The sequence below is a fragment of the Nyctereutes procyonoides genome, unplaced genomic scaffold, assembly GCF_905146905.1.
Source record: "Nyctereutes procyonoides isolate TBG_1078 unplaced genomic scaffold, NYPRO_anot_genome, whole genome shotgun sequence".
Taxonomy (NCBI): domain Eukaryota; kingdom Metazoa; phylum Chordata; class Mammalia; order Carnivora; family Canidae; genus Nyctereutes; species Nyctereutes procyonoides.
The window spans coordinates 10,689,236-10,710,527 of NW_026575031.1; the positions used below are offsets into that span (position 1 = coordinate 10,689,236).

Here is a 21,292-nt window from a genome sequence, read left to right on the forward strand (position 1 = left end):
ATTGCCAGTATGAGATTAAAACATACAGTCTAGTTCTCTTGATTGAACTAGATTTTGTGATTGAGAAGTGTTGCAGTTATTTGTCATCATCCTTTCGTTTTCTACTGGTTTGGAAGTTTGTAGTCTGATGTTTAAGGTGTTTTACAGAATACCTATCATTCTGTATGAAGTTATGTTGTTTAAAGTGAATTGAAAAGTGTATCAACCAATCTCTTATGATTTTTTTTTTACAACTTGATACCACCCGAAGACTTTTCAGTAGCTAGAGCGTATGTTGCTTCTTTCTTCTTGTTCTTGTGTTTAAATTGTTGGGTTGGAGCTAGTATCTTGTCACTGATAAGTTAATCACTTTTAAGCAGCTACCAGGATGAAAATAATAGTCAAGTAAACAATTGAATTTTGCAAAAATGTAAGGAAATTTGGGGATCCAAACGAAATATAATTACCATATTACTCATCTAGGTGGGCACAGTTTTAACATTGTGGTTACTGAAAGAGAGAAGTGAATTAATCTTTAAATAGGTAAAATGCGGGCAGCCCCGGTGGCTCAGCAGTTTAGTGCCGCCTTCAGCCTGGGGTGTGATTCTGGAGATCCCAGATCAAGTCCCACATCGGGCTCCCTGCGTGGAGCCTGCTTCTCCCTCTGCCTGTGTCTCTGCCTCTCTCTCTCTCTCTCTCTCTCTCTCTCTGCCATGAACAAATAAATTTAAAAAAAAATCTTAAAAAAAATAAAAAATAAATAGGTAAAATGCTTCAGAGATCAAATACAATATTTAATTATTGTTGAAACATATCAGTTTTATACCCTCATGTGATAACTTTACCCTCATTACTTTCTTTTTCCCTTCTTAAATACAGTCATTACCTAAGATCATTCCTTTGACTTGTAGCTGTTTTCTGTAAATATTTCCTAATGGAAATTATCTTCTCATAATTTAACCAATCATCTTTACATTTATGAATCTTAAGTATGTACATCTAGCCCTCACTTTGTAGAGTCTAATTTCATCTTTCCATGCATCTATAAAATTTTTTATTTGCATATCTTACTGTAACCCTAAATTCAGTATACCTAAAGCATTTGCTTTCCCATACCCTTCCAATTGTTCCATTTTAGGTATGAATATCTTTATTTTTAGTTTCCAGGCTAGGATTATAAAATTATTCTTTGAGTCTTTCCATTTCATTGTACCATGTATTCAGTTTTTATTTTTAAATGTATTTGATTCACCTGTTCGTAACTAATTTCCTGTCAAATCTTCCTAGTCTAAGTCCTCATAGCTCCTTACCTGCCTGAAGTCCAGACTTCTCTATCAAATAGAAACTAATGATAGCAATAGTCTCCATGTTCAGATGTCACTTTCTAGGTCACTTGGTATAACACACATAGCATCACTTTCTAAATATTTGTTTACATGTTTGTCTCCCTTACTACAATGAGTTATCAGAAGTGGAGATGGAAAGTTTATTTTTGCGTCTCAGTGCACAGCAAATACCTTGCACATACATTAGCAAGTCTTTGTTGTATGAAAAAGCATTGTAGGTACTTTCATATACTTTGTCATTCATTCTAACAATGACCTTGTGAAGGGGATGTAGGAGACCCCTTAAGATCTTTATCTGTAAAAGTTTGCCATAATTATTCCTAATTTTCTTGTCTAAACTTCCTCTTTCTACCTTCTCATATAAATCCAGTCAAATTAATCTACCTACTGTCTCCTGAATACTCCATCTCCTTTCTTAACCCATTCTTCCAATGTTTCTTTCCTTCTCTCTGTCATGGTTCATTATATTTGCCTCTTTTTTGAAACCTTCCCTTCTAGCTCTAACCCACACAAATTTCTCCCTTATAGAACTCTTTTTTGCAAATGTGTTGCCTTACCATTATATAATTTAGCAGCCTGTTATACTTATGCATTTTCATTTATACTGTCATAGTCATTCACTATTTAATGTGAAGTTTGATGTCGCAACTTGACTGGCAATGTTGTGTAACTGGTTCTTTTTTTCTTACTTATTGTCTATCATAATGTTGGAAACCCTATACAAAGGGTTAGCTGTTTCTCCAAAAATGAAAATTCTGTACATATGATAGCACAAATTACTTATTTAGCAAAGGACAGTGGTGTGCTCATTCATTCTCTTTTTTTATATATATAAGATTTTTAAAAAGTAATCTCAATGCCCAGACTTACAACTCTTGAGATCAAGAACCTCACACTCCACCAACTGAGCCAGCCAGATACCCCTGTGGTTGATTTCTCAATCATTCTTGTTGCTGATTTCTGGTTATCTCTGTCTAGTAGCTAGTGTCACTAATTGTAGTATTATAATTTTAGGACTGAATTCAGGCTAGTCAGATCATCAAACACCTATAAAAGAAAGAAACTATAAATTGTTCTGTTGGAAAATTATAATAAGTATAGGTTGATGATTTTTTTGGCTAATGTACCATGTCTGATAATATTAACTATTTTTTACAATAACTTTTTCAGACTAACTTTTTAGTCTTCTGTATTTCATAATTGATAAAAAATGTAAAAGAATTTCTTAGAGGAAATGATATACCTTGTGAAATTCACTGCCATATTAAAATTAAAATTTATATATAAAAAAACCCAGCAGTTTCTTATCGCATAAGGATGTTTTAACTGCTCCAGATGTTTAGTCCATAGTAAATAATGCTTTTTTAAAAAGAAAATGTAGATCTCTATAACATTGGTATCATCTGTTTTATTGTTAGAGAAAGAAATAATAACAAAAGCCACCAAAATGTTTTGTTTTGTATAGCTATCATTAGGTGACAAGGTGTCTATCTCACAAATAGCTTATATATTCTTATTTCTGTTTTTTCCTTTTTAACTCTTTTATATCCATTTCTTTTCTCTAACTCTATTTTATCAACTTTTCCCTTTTGTTAATTGAACATATAATGTAATAATAAAGTCATCTTATTCTGGAATAAATATAAGATGATTTTATGCTCTTTTTATTAGCCCCCATTAGTCTCCTGGTGTAAAAACCCCTTATCATTGAAAGCCTATGTAAGTGTGATTTGTTTTTTAACTATTTTCCTGATTGACTCTTTATCCAAAAACTAGAAATATATTGGCCTGATAATGTGGTGAGCTATTTGTAGAACTGACCAATACCTCCATAATTCTTTCCATTTGTACTTTTTTTTAATTAAAAAAATTAAGACTTATTATAGAAAGTTTTTACAATTTTTTAAAACTCTTAAATTTTTCCATTGCCAGTAGGTTACTGTTATTTATATTTTAGGAATTGGAAATAAAATTTACTTTTATGCTACTTAAGTTTAATGTCAAAGTAGAGTTTAACTTGTTTTTGTGAGTCAGATCTTAGTGTGCCTAACATTTTTATTTTCAATACTTAATTGTTGAATAGCTTTCTACAGTAGGTGCTATGTCTTTTGCTTTTTTTGATTTCTTATTTTTATGAATGTGTGCAATGGAACAGTCTCATGTAGGTCAACTTTCTTAAGCTTCCTGTATCACTGACTTTTAAAAATCCTATTTAGGAAATGGGAAAGAATAAGTCAGAATTACTTGGGATGTTTTTTCAAAACAGATACCACTAGGAATTCTGATGGTTTATTCTTTCTGCCATCCCTCCTTGGAAATACAAGACTATCATAAGTCACTATCACTGAAGGAACTTGATAGAGCCATCAGTTGTGTTAGTTTGTCTTAGCGTCCAAAAAGAAACTAGTCTGCCTAGTACTTGTTTATTTTTACAAAGAAAAGTACCAAAATTATTAATAGAAAGTGATGTTTAATAAAGCAGCAAATGACTACAGATTTCAAATATGTATTATATCTAGTAATAAGATTATTTATTGTTCTCCTAAAGTGGTAAATTAGATAAATACTTGTATTGGAGAAGTCATTGGTTATTAGGAATACAGTCCTGAAAATGGTAACCTTTTCTTTCAGAAAATATTCAAACCTTAAGTAGCAAGTACTGAAATTAACACAAAAGAGAAATTCTTTTAAAAAATTATTTTCAATCTTCATTCTTATTTCTTTTTTGTCTTGGATAGCCTTCCCAAAATGTATCTTTTTTATAACCAGTACCCTGAAAGTTGCCAGGTTTCACTTGTCTACTTTCTGGTCTGCCTCCAGTGTAGGTCCCTTCTTTTCTTCTCTCTTTACTCTTGAATTAATCCTCTACCTACTTCACAGGCCGATTCTTTGATGAGAATGAATCCCCTGTTGATCCGCAGCATGGCTCTAAACTGGCGGATTATAATGGGGATGATGGTAACGTAGGTGAGTACGAGGCAGACAAGCAGGCTGAGCTGGCTTACAATGAGGAAGAAGATGGTGATGGTGGAGAGGAAGACGTCCAAGGTGAGCGTGGGCCTGGCCTCCATGCTGTGACCGTGAAACCCACCTCTAAATTTTTTGGTTGAATTTGTGTAGAATTTTCCCCACTTATTAGTAGAATTACATTCTTAATACAAAGAGATCCTGTGTAGTTTTCAATTTTATTTTGAAAACAATTTTATCATAGTCATATTTGTAGATTTTAATTATTTTATTTAAGTATTTTCATTTTAATTATCTTAAATGTATTACTGATATCGTTATAATTTGAAACTCAACAATATTCAGAAATTTTAGATTTAAATTGCTTGAAATAGCTCTAGAGTTTATGTAAAGCAAATATTCTCAGAAAATAATTCTTTTCCAGTTTCACATCTGAAAAAATTTCATTATTTTAGGTACAAATATTGACCAGACAGCCTTTTTGTTATAAGGGAAGCACCAAAAGGAAGTCTCCTCTACAATGAATATAAGATTATCTCACTACTAATTCAGTATAGGAAGGCTGTTTTTGAAATTTTTTCTGAGCTGAAAATTTATATTTTATGATTTGTAAAGTTTTGTCTGTTTCATGTTTAATACACAGATTCAACATATTTTCCTTGTTAACTGTGTAACTTCTGAGCTTTTAAGTTATTAAAAGTTCAGAATCTACCTGTGTGCATGCAGCCTACCCATGCATGCATATCAGAGTATGTTGCGTTATTGCAAGTTATTAGGCCTCTTTTTTGCCTGCTAATACCATTTAGTAATATTTGTGGAAGTTTTTCTCTTTTCTGTAAAAGTTGATTATGAACGTAATGTGTGATGTATTAGATTTTATAAAGTGATGCATGAAATATTTTCTAATGTAAACTGCCTTAATTTCTTCCTTAGCTCTTTTTTTGCCCTTTAACTCTTTTTAAAGTAATCAAATTTTATTTAGGTTCATGATAAGGGTGATTTTTTGTTTCTGTTTTTTTTTTTTTTTAAGATTTTATCCATTTATTGGAGAAAGAGCACGTGCACTCACACCAGCAAGGGGTGGGCGGGGGGGGGGGCACAAAAGGAGGAGCAGAGGGAGAGGGAGAAGCAGATTCTCTGCTGAGCAGGGGATGGATGTGGGGCTGGATCCCAGGACCCAGAGATCTTGACCCTAGCTGAAGGCAGCCACTTAATCAACTGAGCCACCAAGGCACCCGACAGGGTTTGTTTTTATAAAACTCAAAAGAAAATGTAGTTCTCCTAAAATGCTACATAGTTAATAGAAAAAGGGAAACTAGAGACTGACTCCCACGCAGGCATTGTTTCACAGGCATCATTTCGTTAGTACATTTCGTTACTACATAGTTTTGGAAGAATGGTTTTTGGGAATAGAAAAAGATAATCCTTTTTAAAAAAAAAAAGAAAGAAAAGAAAAAGATAATTCTAAGAGTTATACAAGGATATATTAATGAGACCTTCTCAAACACTGTTTGGAGCCATTGAATAAATTATACCCACCTTTTCTATAATCTCATCCATTTTTCATAAATGTTACCATTTTTTCTTATTGCTTTTGTGATTTGTTTGGATTTTTTTTGCAATTATTTATAACATTGTTTTCAGGCTTTTTTGTGCATATATATCATATCACAAATTAGATTGTAAGCTCTTGGAGGGCAGGAATTTTCATTTATTTTGCCTTATATTTTGTTTGTATCCTTTTCTGCCTTTATATTCACCCATCCCCCCACTTCCTCATAGTATTTATAATATATAGGACCCTGGGTAAATGTTGTTAACTAATAATTTTATGCTTTCTCATTGAGTTTTTATCTTCAACTGTGACTAGAATAATAACCCCTTAACTTCTGGTCTTATAAACTTAGTTTAAACTTTAAACATTGTTAGGTTTTCTTTTATAAGATCTTTTATCATTTCATTGGATAATTTTGAGGTTTTTATTAGAGCAAATAATTTCTTATGTTTTAGGCTATCTTAACATTAATGACTTTTATCACAAAATTTCAGGTATTTTGTTTGGCTTTTATCCATAATAGGTACATTTATCTTTAGTTCTCTCCCTCTCTCTCTCCCTCCTTCTCTCTCTCTCTCTCTCTCTCTCTCTCTCTCTCTCTCTCTCCCTCCTCTGTACCCTTCTCCCTCCCTCACCCCCAGTTCTCATTGCCACTTTACACTTTAGATCTCCAGTACCTTCATGTTGCTCTGCCTTTCCTTCCACAAGGGAATAAATGCATCAGTTCTAAGGAATATGAGGAAGTAACCTAAATGATACCCTCAATGAAGTAGGGAGGGGATTGTTAAATTTAGGAATTTCCTCATTTGCAGGTGAATCTTAGTTGAGCTGGAGGTTGCCACTTAACTTTTTTTATCCCATTTTGGGGTTCCCTAGATGACAGCAGCAGAAAGATAGGATAGCTACCAAGAGGACCCTTTATCATAGGGAACAAAGTTTCAAGAGCATCAGCTGCAGCAGATGAAGAAGCATAAGTTTGAGTGAACAGACTAAAAAAGAATATTGTAAGACCCAAATAATTTTAAACATATTTTCAGGGATTCTTTTTTTTTTTTTAAAGATTTTATTTATTTATTCATGAGAGACACACAGAGAGAGAGGCAGAAACGCAGGCAGAAGGAGAACAGGCTCCATTCAGGGAGCCTGATGTGGGACTCAATCCAGGGTCTCCAGGATCACGCCCTGGGCCAAAGGCGCCGCTAAACTGCTGAACTGCCCTATTTTCAGGGATTCTTTAGGTGTAGTATTAACAGTCCAAAAAGTGGGAAGGAGCAATTATAGGTGTTCCCTTGTTTATCAACAATTTGGATTCTAAATGTTTAGTATTAAGCTAGAATATTTAGAATTTAAAAGCATTTCTTCATAGTTTCAATGTACAAATAATGGTTGGGTTTCCAGGCCTGTTTGTGCACTTGTAGCCAAAGCAGGCAGTAGAATAGAGTGAGGAAAAAAACATTAGTCTGAGTTAGGAGACCAGCTGTGTATTATGTTTCAAGACACCTAAACTCTCTGGGCCACAATCCTTCATCTGTAATGTGAATCTTGAACTACAGTAGATGGTCCTACTCAGTTCTAAAATTCTGTGGTCACATTCACAGTGGAAGCCCTATGTATAACACAGGTATTATGAGAAAATGTGTTTCTTATTTGAGCGTGCCTCAAACATATCTTCTTCCAAGCTCAGGAAAGAAAGTGGAAACTTTACTACCACCATTGAGACTCTGCAGCCAGAGATATCAAAAACTGAAACATGCTGGTAATAGATGATTGCTATACTTTTTGGAGAACTAATGTATAAACTTAGGGAATCACTATGTTATACACCTGAAACTAATATAATGTTGTATCAACTATACTTCAAATAAAAAAACTGAAACAAAACAAACAAACAAAAAAACCTGAAACGTGCACTTTAGAAATACTCAAGGTTCTAGCAGTAGGGGCTCTTTTGCTCTAATATTAGTAGTGTTCTTTTTCTCAATCTGTTGGGTCCCTAGGATTAGAGATTCCAGTTGCAATACTGAAGTTCTGGATTCAGCTAAGGATACTCTGGCTTTGGTCCCCAAAATTCTTGATTATGAAATGGAGATTTTGGCATCATCTCTGCCATTAGAGAGCTAGAGGATTCCAGCTTTATCTCTGATGCTTGTTCATAGTATTGATCATTTGGGACAGCACTACCTGTAGAATGTTTTCGTAAAGAATTAAGTGAAGCCAATTTTTCCTGTGTTTACAATCCTGGTTAATTCTGATTTTTTTTAATTTTTATTTATTTATGATAGTCACATGAGAGAGAGAGAGAGGCAGAGACATAGGCAGAGGGAGAAGCAGGCTCCATGCACCGGGAGCCCGATATGGGATTCGATCCCGGGTCTCCAGGATCACGCCCTGAGCCAAAGGCAGGCGCCAAACCACTGCACCACCCAGGGATCCCCTAATTCTGATTTTTTAATTCCTGGTTTCCTGAAGCACCCTAAAAGAATTATTTTATTTATATTGGTATAAAAAATTCTTTTTCCTGCCTTCTTTTAAGTGACCCAATGAATAGATTAACTCTGGAAACACTACACATCTGATGAATATGTCTTTTAATTCATTCTTTATTGTATTAAGGAGATGGAGGTTTACAAATTCTCTTTTTCTTATCTTTAGTCCCATAGAAGCTTCAAGTTTGTTTAACAGAATATGATCTGCATATAACTGGGTTTATTTATGGAAGGAAGCTTAAGTGCCTGGATTCTGGAGCCAGATGGCCTGGATTTGAATCATAGCTCCACCACTTAGCAGTTCTATGACCTTGTGAATTACCTACCCTCTATACCTCAATATCCTTATCTGTAAAATAGAAATGTATTTACCTGTTGTTATGTGGATTATATGATTCAGATATTTGTTCAGCACTTTGAATATGTCTTCCACACTGCAAGCACTAAAGTGTTTATTGAATAATATATTTTTTAAAGATTTTATTTATTTATTCATGAGAGACACACAGAGAGAGAGGCAGAGACACAGGCAGAGGGAGAAGCAGGCTCCATGCAGGACTTGATCCCAGGACTCCAGGATCACGCCCTGGGCTGAAGGCAGGTGCTAAACCATGAGCCACCCAGGGATCCCCCAAGGACTGCCTGCTTTAGAGGATAATTGCATGTTAGCCTGTGGATTAATGTGTACATTTTAGTGGAGACATTCACTGCCTTGTTACCCCAAAATGTTCTTGCTTGGTAGAGCTTGCTTTATGAAGGTGGTCCTTTCTTGACTTCAGAAGGAATTTAGGAGTTATTTAATAAATTATGAATGCTCATTTCCTTTACTAGTCATTGTATATTAATGAGGTATTTATAGATTTTGCTGCTTTGTAAAATGAAATAAAATATAATTTTATTTAGTGGTTCTCTGTTCTATATCAGATTTGGTTAGGTAATTTCATCATACTTTATAAAGACATGCAAAAAGATTGTCAGTAGAAATTTGAATTCTGGTTAGAATAGCTACACTGAAAATATACTCTAGTTAATGTAAATGGTAGTTCAATGTAAGAAATATTCCATAGTCCAAATGTCCTCTGGAATTCTGAAAAATAATGTGAAGGTACCATATTAAAAATTGATTAAAAGCATAAATCAATAGAACCAACAAACTCTTCCTTATATTTATAGAAGACTTTGGAAGTAAAGACTGCTTTCATATGCAGTATTTTATTTTGAGATACAAAAAACAGTTGCTATCTGTACTTTACTGAGGAGATAATTAAAGGTCTAAAGGGTTTAGAAACTGGATCAGGTAGGTTTGTTAAGTGCCTGGGTCAGGACTAGAATTCAGTTTTTCTATTTCTAGAGCCTTGCTTTTATTTTGTCTTTACAATTATTTAGTTAAAAACCTTCCGACATATCTGCTTTTTCCCTTTAATAATTTTCCTGTTAAATTTTTAGGAATTTTCTTTTGTGTAGCCGCTTTTCCCACTGTTCCATGGTGATTAAATCTTCGTTTAATTACTTAAGTCCTGAAAGATGTTTATAGTCATTAGGTGATGTCCTATAACTGGATCCTAAGGAGAGTTTTCTGGAGAGGTGCCAGTGATTATTTTCCTTTTAAAACCAAAGATAGTTTTTAAAGTACAAAGAGTACCATAAGAGATTGATTAGCATATTTTCAGATTACAGTGTGATTATTGATATAATTTCAGCCTTTACCTGTAACAGATTTGACACTATCATACCTAGTGGATTACTCTATTGAAGATAGGAGATCATTTTGTTAGATTATGATGCAGAATGGTTGCCTGCGATTCTAAATGAGAATTTCTATAAGTTTAACAGGAAAGTTATTGAAAGGAAAAAGAAAATTGGTTTATTTGGCATTTTTTATGAATAAACGTGAAGAAGAAATAAGAATACATCATTATGTAAAGTTAATACATAACTGCATACACCATATGGCATCTTTCTTGAGCAAAATTTTACCTGGAAAACCTATCAAATCTAAAAGAACAGTTTTCAGAAAGTTATAGTATACACATGAATTTGAATTCTAACATATAACTCTTTAAACTATATAACATTATATTTCTGGTCAATTACAATAGTAACAGCTCAGTTTATCAAAAACTAAGCTTTTGGGTTAGTTTGAACCAAAAAGTATGAAAAGTCACTTTTTTAAGGCTGTGGAGGAGCCAAAAGATGTCATTAAAAGCCATATACTAAAAAGGAAGCTTCTTTGCTTTGATTAAATTACTTTTCATTCTTGTTCTAACATAATTTTAAGCAGTCTTATTTCAAATTCTGAGCAGTCTTATTTCAAATTCTGAGCAGTCTTATTTCAAATTCTGTAGTTTGTAATGAAATTAGAAAAGGATTGCTACTGCCAGATAAGCTAACAAAAACGTGAAGTGATAGATGATACCCAAGAAGGATCCAGAAATACCTGTCAATGGCTAAATAAGTCAAACTCCAAAATATTATATGGAGCTGTTTAATATAGCTGACTTTGAGGATCTTTTTTTGTTTTTGTTTTTGTTTTTTTAAGATTTTGTTTATTTATTCATGAGAGACACAGAGAAAGAGGCAGAGACATAGAGGGAAAAGTAGGCTCCCTGTGGGGAGTCTGATGTGGGACTTGATTTCAGGATCCTGGGATGATGACTTGAGCCAAAGGCAGATGCTCAACCACTGAGCCACCGAGGTATCCTGACTTTGAGGATCTTACTAGCATACTATATAATACTTTTTTTCTTTTTGGTAAAGAAAAAGTTAAGTTTGGTTAGTACATTTCATTTAAGAAGGTGCTGATAAGCTCTTTGCAGAGGAACAAAGAAGTTCACTATAATGTTAAATATTGGGATTCTGAGTAATTTTTATTTTCCTGTCTTTTATTTTCTATTTTTTATGTGATGAATATGGATTTGTTTTGTAATTAGAAAAAAAGCTAATTTTTAAAGGCATGAAAATGTCTACACAATGATTTCTACCCAAAACTTCCAATTTAAAGGACTACTTTGGGACGCCTGGGTGGCTCAGTGGTTGAGCGCCTGCCTTCAGCTCAGGTCGTGATCCCGGGGTCCCGAGATCAAGTCTCACATCAGGCTCCCCCCAGGGAGCCTGCTTCTCCCTCTGCCTGTGTCTCTGCCTCACTCTCTGTGTTTCTCATGAATAAATAAAAAAAAATAAAGGACTACTTAATCTAATAGAAATAATATATATTATGTTTGTGGATTCCTAAAGTTCCTAAAGTTTTGCTAACTATATCTAGTTCTACTTCTTTCTATCTACCTATCATCAAAAGATTTGTTAAAATTAAGTAATCTAAAAAAAATTAAGTAATCTTCCAATATATTGGAATACTTTGGAAGGTAGACTTTTTGCTGGTTAACCAAGCAACTAAGAAGTAGAACCCTATTTTAGGAGGCGTAAAATAACAAGCAGAAAGCTGCCTTAAGCCTGAGAAAAAAACTGAGGCATTATTTAATTGGTTTTTCTGCATGTGATTTTAAAAATAATATTCTTGATACATAATTATTTCCCTTACAGATGATGAAGAACGAGAACTTCAGATCGATCCTGCAGACTATGGAAAGCAACGTTTCAACGATGTCCTTTAAGCCCTAAAAGGAAAACTTCAGAAAACCTAAAGTGCTGTAAAATGGAATCATTTCTACTTTGTTGTTTTTGACTTTTGTTGTAAAGATCAGTTGTAAAGATACATTGAGATAGATTTAAGAAAAATTTTAATGAAGAAATGTACCCATGTACATAGGTGAACTTTTTCATATTGTATTATTAAAGCAGAGATTTTTTTTGATGTTATTACAGTTGAGCCAAAAACAAAGTAAGCAAAACTGTAATCTTTGCATTTAAAATGAACTAATGTATATTTTACATTTTATTGAGCCTAATTCCACAAATGGACAAATAGGAAAAATTGGTTGTACAGTTTATATGTTGCACATAGCATAACTCCAGTGAAAACACTCAGCTGAAAAACTTTTTATAGATTAATATATTCTTGCTAGCCCAACAGGTGTTCTGTTCTATCTACTCCTCATCTCATGCTCTTCATGGAGTTACACCTACAATAGTTACATAAAGGAGGGGAGGGAACTTGGAAGCCAAACACTGGACAGCATGTGTGCAAAATCATTTCCCTCCTTCTTTTATTTTACATGAATGCTGATGTGTTTTGGCAGATTAGCTGCCTGATGGAAGTTGAGGTAACCTGCAAAGACATAACAATATAAGTTATACCTTCCTTAGTTCATGAAATTGTGAAATGCATGATTGACAATATAGTTTCAATTTTTATTTTTTCATATAATACTGGTACTGCTTAACTTTATAACCATCATTGGCTAAAATTTTTATATTTTCAGAGTCCAAGTTGGTGAAAACATTCATGACTTAAATGCCAGATTCTGAAAGAAGCTAAATCAACTTTGAAATGAATCTGCAATCAGTATTTCAAAGCTTCTCTGGTAGTTATAGTGATCTTATTTGACTAGAATTTTTCGGAAGTACTAAATAAGGAGTTTTAACAGATTTTTATTAATGCACAAATAAGTAGAAGTACAGTGAGGTCTACAGGCGTTTTATCAAAATAGCTTAAAAGTTTATAATAAAGATGAAGAATCTTTGTAATTAATATGTTGTTAAGAACCCATAAACCTCATATTTGCTAGACTTGTGAAATTATTTTAAATACATTTGTCATTTTTGACACTATTCCATAGAATGCATAAGCTAGTTATAATTAACCCCAGTTTTTGGATTTATATCTTTTAAATTTTATCCCCCTCTCCAAAACAAAAGATTTTGGTCATAAGAAGAAATTTAAAGTTGTTAACTCTGTTTTTCAGAAGGACTACTGTTAATTGCACATAAACATGAAATGCTTTTTTCCCCCCTTTGTGCTCAGGTTCTAATAAAAAATTCAAACTTACAGAAGTAAAAAAGCTGTTCACTTATCGGAGGTGCAAAAATTCTTAGACTTCAGTTTGAAATTATTTAGTGACCAGGAAAAGATATAGTGATTTACTAAAATTGTTATTTCTACCAAATAAGTAAGCAATTCATGCTTTTGCTGAGTATAGTCAGGCCTACAATGAATAGGTATGATAATTCACAGAATTTATAAAAATGGAGTTAAAGAAAATTGATGTACACCTTTTGGGCATTAGAGTGGGAAGATGAATCTAAAGCATACTTCTAGTAATACTTTATATTTAATACTGTAAAATCTTTACAAATGAAAACCATGAAATTTCCTGCCTATGTTTGTCATAAAAACAATCACTTAATTATATGGTAGCTATTACTTATACAGCAAAATTTCTTCAATTTTATAAACTGAGAAATCTTGGACCAATTGATGTTTCTGACTGTATTAACATTTTAGTGCTATAAAATACTATGTGAATCTCTAAAATTCTGACCTTCTATAGTCTGTATTAGACATGCTGGTTTTTATAATATTTTACTTCTGCCTTAAGATTTAGGTTTTTTACATGTATTTTTGGCCAGAATTAAGTGTTAATTTGATGGAAACTCTGCTTTTAAAATCATCACTTACTGGGTTCTAATAAATTAAAATTAAACTTGTTTTACTATTTTGCTGATTCTGATACATACACACACATCACACTTGTGATGCAAATGGCTACATTTTAACACTAAAATTTGAGCAAATTTAGAATATCTTTTAGGCTAAGCTAAACTAGAAGGGCAGAAAGATTTATATTAAGGTAGTTTATTGTAGTGCTAGTTTATTTAACAAATATTGAGTGCTTCCTATGTGCCCAGCATTGTCTTATGTAACAATACTGTAGTGGATAAGACAGACCAGGTTTCTGTTCTCATGGAGCTTCCAAGTTGGAGCTGCCAGACAATATATAAGTAAACACATGAACCAGCTAATTTTAAATAATGATAAGAATTATTAAAAATAAAACAAAGTTTTGGCAGCCCGGGTAGCTCAGCAGTTCAGCGCGCCTTCAGCCCAGGCCCTGATCCTGGAGACCCGGGATCTAGTCCCACGTCGGGCTCCCTGCATGGAGCCTGCTTCTCCCTCTGCCTGTGTCTCTGCCTCTCTCTCTCTCTCTCTTTCTGTGTGTCTCTCATGAATAAGTAAATAAAATCTTTAATAAAAATTAAAATAAAACAAAGTTCAAAGGTTTCAAGATCTCTAAGTTTCCATATAACTAGTTTTCACTTAACTGAAACATAATTGTGAGGCTAGAGTATCAAGAGCAAGGGGGAGAGAAATGAGGCTGAAGAGGTATGGAAAGGGTAGGGTAGGGAGAACCTTGTGAGTTCAAGTCACTTGCTACTGATTCATAAAGAGAAAATGAAAACTAAAATATACATCGAGGGATGATTCCAGAGAAAATGTGAATGCGACTTCAAAATCATTTCTAAAATATGTATCTTTATTTTTTAAAAATGTTAAGATTCGGGGATCCCTGGGTGGCGCAGCGGTTTGGCGCCTGCCTTTGGCCCAGGGCCTGATCCTGGAGACCCGGGATCGAATCCCACATCAGGCTCCTGGTGCATGGAGCCTGCTTCTCCCTCTGCCTGTGTCTCTGCCTCTCTCTCTCTCTCTCTGTGTGACTATCATAAATAAATAAAAATTTAAAAAAAAAATAAAAATGTTAAGATTGTGTACCTTTTTAATTTGACATTTATATGCCTGTAACAAAATTTGCTAGAATATGAGGACAGAGAATCTGCAAGAAAACAAAACCAAACAGAACCTGCATAGATATGAGGGGGATAGTCACTTCCCATAATGGCTAGCCTTGGAAACTTCTAATCTCTACATACATATCTGATGGTTTCAATAAGATAATCAAACCAGGGGCACCTGGATGGCTCAGTGGTTGAGCATTGCCTTTGGCTCAAGTCATGATCTCGGTGTCCTGGGATTAAGTCCCGCATCAGGCTCCTTGCTGGGAGCCTGCTTCTCCTTCTGCCTGTGTCTCTGCCTCTACCTCTTTGTGTCTCATGAATAAATAAAATCTTTAAAAACAAAACAAATTATTTTAAAAAAAAAGATAATCAAATCATGTGGCATTAATACATTTCCAAAATCCAGGTTATTGAGTCTTCACATCAACATTCACTTCTAATTGGGCTGTACCCAATTCTTTTGTTTTTTAAGATTTTATTTATTTATTTATTTATTTATTTATTTATTTATTTATTTATTTATGAGAGATACAGAGAGAGAGGCACAGACACAGGCAGAGGGAGAAGCAGGATCCATTCCATGCAGGGAGCCTGATGTGGGCCTCCATCCGGGGTTTCCAGGACCACACCCTGGGCTGAAGGCGGCGCTAAACCACTAAGCCACCCGAGCTGCCCCCAACGCCCCGTCCCCCGGCTTTTTTTTTTTTTTAAGATTTTATGTATTTATTCATGAGAGACACAGAGAGAGGGAGAGAAGCAGAGACATAAGCAGAGGAAGCAGGCTCCATGCAAGGAGCCCAATGTGGGATTTGATTCCGGGACTCCAGGATAATGCCCTCGGCCAAAGGCAGGCGCTGAAACTGCTGAGCCACCCAGGGATCCCTGTACCCAATTCTTTTTAAGACTCTCCTCACTAAGGGTTCCAAATGAAAATTCAAACAACTATCTCAGAAAAAGGGGAAAATTTAATGGTCCATGTAAGCAAACTGCATAAAGGACAGGAGTCTCCCGGACTTGTGGAGCAATTCAATTCCATCAACTTTGTTTCACCAACTCCCATTTCTGCCTCGCTCTACTTGCTACTTTCTTTCACTTAGACCAGCTTTCTCCTCAAACCTCTACCCATGACTTCCAGCAGGTCGTATTTTCTTAGTTGGCCACCCAAAAGCAGCTGCTCCTCTTTCCTTAATTCCACTGCAAAAAATCTGAGGGAACGGAGACTTTTGTTTCTGGCTATGATTAATTTGACTAGTCCTCCAGAATTAGTAGCAGCTATGAAAGTGAACAATACATATTAATCGACTGTTTTGGGTTGCACAAAACTGAAACTTCTGAAATAAAAACTTTAGCACTTGAACCCCACTATCACCCAGCTTCCTGTTGTGTAAAGAGGCTGAGCTGAGAATACAGAGATAAGAGTGGAGAACAGCTGAAGCAGTTGGAATCAGTGCTGTGGCGCCAGAGAAGATGGAGCTATACAGAGTGGTAGCTCGCAAAATCCTTGGGGATGCCCGCAACTCCATGGGTGAGGTCTGGGCTGTACATAATCAGAGCAAGACCACCTGATGCTTACCAGATAGCAGTTGTTACAGAGCTGAGAATGGAATGTAGATACTAGTGGTCAAGAAATGTTGGCCTAAAAGCAGTGCTAAGGGGCACTAAGTTTCTGGGCCTGCCAAGGTAGCAATCTCTAACAGTTGTGGCATCCAGCTGAAACATTAGAAAGGTTGCATCTTGTGGGTAAAGACAATGCCCTAGAGTAAGACCTCCCCAGGCCTGCCCTAACAAGCTCTGACAAGATGGCAAGGGGAGATAGAGTATGGAGATCGTATACTGCCAAGTTAAAACACGAAATTCCTTGGGCATCTCACAGATATGAGCTAACAAAGTATAAAACCAAGTCTATAGTAGTTTAAGGTGACCACTCAGGAACTGAAGAATCTGCTAAAACAAGAAACATCACCTTTCAGAAGATATAATTTCTACGGCATCTACACAATGATGTCCAGTATTCAATAAATTACTAGACAAAGACTTGAAATGTAATCCATAGTTAAAAAAAAAATTAGAGGGGATCCTTGGGTGGCGCAGCGGTTTGGCGCCTGCCTTTGGCCCAGGGCTGATCCTGAAGACCCGGGATTGAGTCCCATGTCGGGCTACCTGAATGGAGCCCGCTTCTCCCTCTGCCTGTGTCTCTGCCTCTGTCTCCTCTCGCTCTTCAAGAATAAATAAAACAAAATCTTTAAAAAAAAGAATTAGATAGCTATTGTTGTCATATTAGTTGTTTGTGGGTTTTTTTTTAAAGATTTTATTTATTTATTCATGAGAGACAGAGAGAGAGAGGCAGAGAGCCCGACGTGGGACTCGATACTCGGTCTCCAGGAACACACCCTAGTCTGAAGGCACGCTAAGCCACCTGGGCTGCCCTATTAGTTGTTTGTTAATGCAGGTATTAAAAGTTTATTTAAAGATCAAATGAAAATGTTTTAAATGAGTAAACAGAGTCTCAGCACAGAAATGAAAATTACAGAAAATCAAAAGGAAATTCTAGGACTGCAAAGTATAATAATTGAAATGAAAAATACATTGGGTGGGGGGTTTTTTGTTATTGTTTTTTTAAAAAATTTATTTATTTATTCATGAGAGACACAAAGAGAGAGAGAGAGGCAGAGACACAGGCAAAGGGAGAGGCAGGCTCCATGCAGGGAGCCAATGTGGGACTTGATCCCGGGTCTCCAGGATCACGCCCTGGACCAAAGGCGTTGCTAAACCGCTGAGCCACCCGGGCTACCCACATTGGGTGGGTTTCATTGCAAATTGCAATGATAGTAGAATGAATTTGAGGATATATAAATGTAGTTGTACTATAAGTATTTGAAAATAGTTGAAATGTTGAGAGACCCAGAAATGTGGATTTGGGGTTCATTCAATATTTATTGTGTGCTCAAGATGTTCACCCCACCCCCTAACACAAAGTCTAAAGATTTCATCATAAAAGAACAATGATCAGGATCCCTGGGTTTAGTGCCTGCCTTTGGCCCAGGGGCGGGATCCTGGAGTCCTGGGATCAAGTCCCATATCAGCCTGCCTCTGTCTCTGCCTCTCTCCCTCTGTGTGTCTCTCATGAATAAATAAATAAAATCTTAAAAAAAATCATTCTTTCAATTACTTATTGAGTACCTAATACGTCTGGAGATACAAGGGATACAACAGTGATAAAGTCTCTGCCTTCGTGGAATTTATATGTCAGAGGGAGATATTATTTTCTATACTCATATTGATAAATGCTATAAGAAAAATAAGTTAGAAAAAAAAGGAATAATGATGTAGGAGTGCTATTTCAAAAGATTTTGTCTATTTTAGAGAGAGAGAGAGAGAGCGTGCTTGGAAGCAGGGGAAGGTAGAGGAAGATAATCTCCAGCAGACTCCCTGCTGAGTGCAGAGCCTGATGCAGGCCTCAATCCCACAACCCTTAGATCATGACCTGAGCTGAAATCAAGAGTCGGATTTATTCATGAGAGACACACTTAACTGACTGAGCCACTCAGGTTCTCCTAGAGGAGTAATATTTTAGATAGGATGATCAGGGAGGGCCTTTCTGAAAAAGGGGTATGAGAACAAGCCATGTGAATATTCTATGCAATACTATCCAATAAAAATATAATTAATACAAACTACCTATGTAATTTTAAATTTTCTAGTAACCACATTTTATTTTAAATATTTTATTTATTTAATTATATGAGAGAGAGAGAGAGAGAGAATAAGAAATAGTAACCGAGATAGCACAAGCAAGGAGGAGAGAGAGAAGCAAGCTCCCCGCTGAGCAGGGAGCCCAATGCAGGGCTTCATCCCAGGATCCTGGGATGATGACCTGAGCTGAAGGCAGACACTGAACCAACTGAGCCACTCAGGCACCCCTAGTAATAACTTTTAAAAATACTGATGAAATTTTGATATTTAACCAATATATCCAAAATATTATTATTTTAATATGTAATCAACATAAAATGCTACTCATGAGATATTTTATATTTTCTTTTGTACTAAATCTTAAATCTAGTATATATTTTACATTTACAATGCATCTCAATTTGGACAGTAAATTGTCATTGGAAATATTTGATTAGTATTTAGCATTAATAAAATTTATATTTGAGCAAGTATGTTCACATACCCATGTTCCAAGCATACCTTAAAGTTTTCCAATAACTGAACGAAGTATTTTTTTAAATTTTTATTTATTTATGATAGTCACACACAGAGAGAGAGAGAGACAGAGACATAGGCAGAGGGAGAAGCAGGCTCCATGCACCGGGAGCCTGACGTGGGATTCAATCCCGGGTCTCCAGGATCGTGCCCTGGGCCAAAGGCAGGCGCCAAACCGCTGCGCCACCCAGGAATCCCCCTGAACGAAGTATTAATTTTTTTTATTTTATTTATTTATGATACTCACACACAGAGAGAGAGGCAGAGACACAGGCAGAGGGAGAAGCAGGCTCCATGCACCGGGAGCCTGACGTGGGATTCGATCCCGGGTCTCCAGGATCGCGCCCTGGGCCAAAGGCAGGCGCCAAACCGCTGCGCCACTCAGGGATCCATCCCCTCCCCTGAACGAAGTATTAATGTTTTTCAATACACTTTACTTTTTCGGGCACTTTCAGGTTCACAGCTAATTAAGTAGAAAGTAGAGAATTCCCACATACTCCATTCACACACACACACAAGCTAAATTTTTTTATTACAATTGATAAACTAACACTGTACACATCATTATCAACCAAAGTCAGTTTACATTAAAATTCACATTTTGTATTGTAAATTCTATGGATTAGGACAAATGTATAATGACATGTATCTACCATTATAGTATGCAGAATAGTTTCACTGCCCTAAAAATCACACATAGTCGACTTATTCCTCCTTCCTTTCCTCTAAGCCCCTGTCAGCCACTTTTCCAAGATATTATATAATTGTAATCATATAGTATACAGCCTTTTCAGATTGGCCTTTTTAGCTGATTAATATTCCGTTGTATGGGTATATCACAGTTTAACCTTTCACCTATTGAAGGACATTTTGGGTGCTCTAAGTTTTGGCAGTTACGAATAAAGTTGCTATTGATATTCATGTGTAGATTTTTGTGTGGGCACAAGTTCAGCTTCTTTGGGGAAATACCAAGGAACAATTTTTTTTATTGTAGTAAAATACACATAATATAAAATTTACCATTGTTACATTTACATGTAAAATATATAATTCAGTGGCATTAAGTATACACTAACAATGTTGTGCAATTATTGCCATTAACTAGTTCTAGGACTGTTTCATTACCCCAAATGGAAGCTCTATTAAGCACTCGGGTCTTAGTTTTAAAGTTTAAGCTAATTAAAATTAAATAAAATTAAAAATTGATTTCCTCAACCTCAATGCCACATTTCAAGTGTTCAGTAGCCACACATGGCTTGTAGCTAGTGGCTGTTGAATAGCACAGGTCTAGGGGGAAAAAGAATTAGAAGCAGAGAAACAATAAATATAAAGCCCTTGATAAAGGAATACACTTTTTCAAAGAATAGTTAGTTGGACAGTATGATGGAAATACAAATAACAAGAGGTAGGGAATTTAGTTAGTAAGGTATCCAAGAGCGAGCTAATAGCTCACTTGCATGTCACAGTAAAGATTTTAGATTTTAAGGGTGATGGAAATTTTATAATGAGGTTTAAAATGATCACTTTGGCTGTGTGTTAGAAAGGTTGAAGGAGGCTCAAGAACAGAACAGGAACACTTATAGTATTCTAGGTCAGAGATTATGGTCCTTGAACTAGGGACATAGCTGGAGTGGTAAGTGTTTGGATTCAAGATATTTTCATGGTCTATCTTATTGCACTTACAATGGATTGGATGAAATATGAGAAACAAACTATATTCTATAAGGTACAGAATACTGAGAGAAGCAGATTTGAGAGAAAATGAAGTTTTGTTTTGACCATGTTTCAGATGATCATTGCCATCAAGTGATTGCAATATTAGAGCAAAATGCAGTTCTGATATTTCAGGATTTAAGTATTACTTCCTTAATGAGTTGTAGTAAGAGTGATAAAAATATATCTCATAGAGAATTTTAAGAATTGTTTGTGAAGTGCATATGCCTTACATATCAAAGGTAAATATATTCCATATACTGTGAAATAAGGAACTTTTTGAAGGATTCTATTGATTTTTTTTTTTTTATTTACGATAGTCATACAGAGAGAGAGAGAGAGAGGCA

The 21,292-nt window shown here is 35.3% G+C and overlaps 1 protein-coding gene across 3 annotated transcripts in view; it reads left to right on the plus strand.

The window, feature by feature from the left end:
* The window catches only part of GOLM2 (golgi membrane protein 2), a 100,060-nt gene extending 86,122 nt beyond the window's left edge, over positions 1 to 13,938 (plus strand). Inside the window, exons 9-10 of one of the 3 annotated variants that reach the window (XM_055316785.1) lie at positions 4,206 to 4,373; positions 11,874 to 13,938. In XM_055316785.1, the coding sequence (XP_055172760.1) occupies positions 4,206 to 4,373; positions 11,874 to 11,944 (239 nt within the window). In that variant the 3' untranslated portion in view covers positions 11,945 to 13,938. Of the gene's footprint in view, positions 1 to 4,205; positions 4,374 to 4,747; positions 4,889 to 11,873 lie in introns of those variants that run through there. The other 2 variants (XM_055316786.1, XM_055316787.1) reach the window with 2 other exon arrangements.
* Positions 13,939 to 21,292: the final 7,354 nt, after the last annotated feature.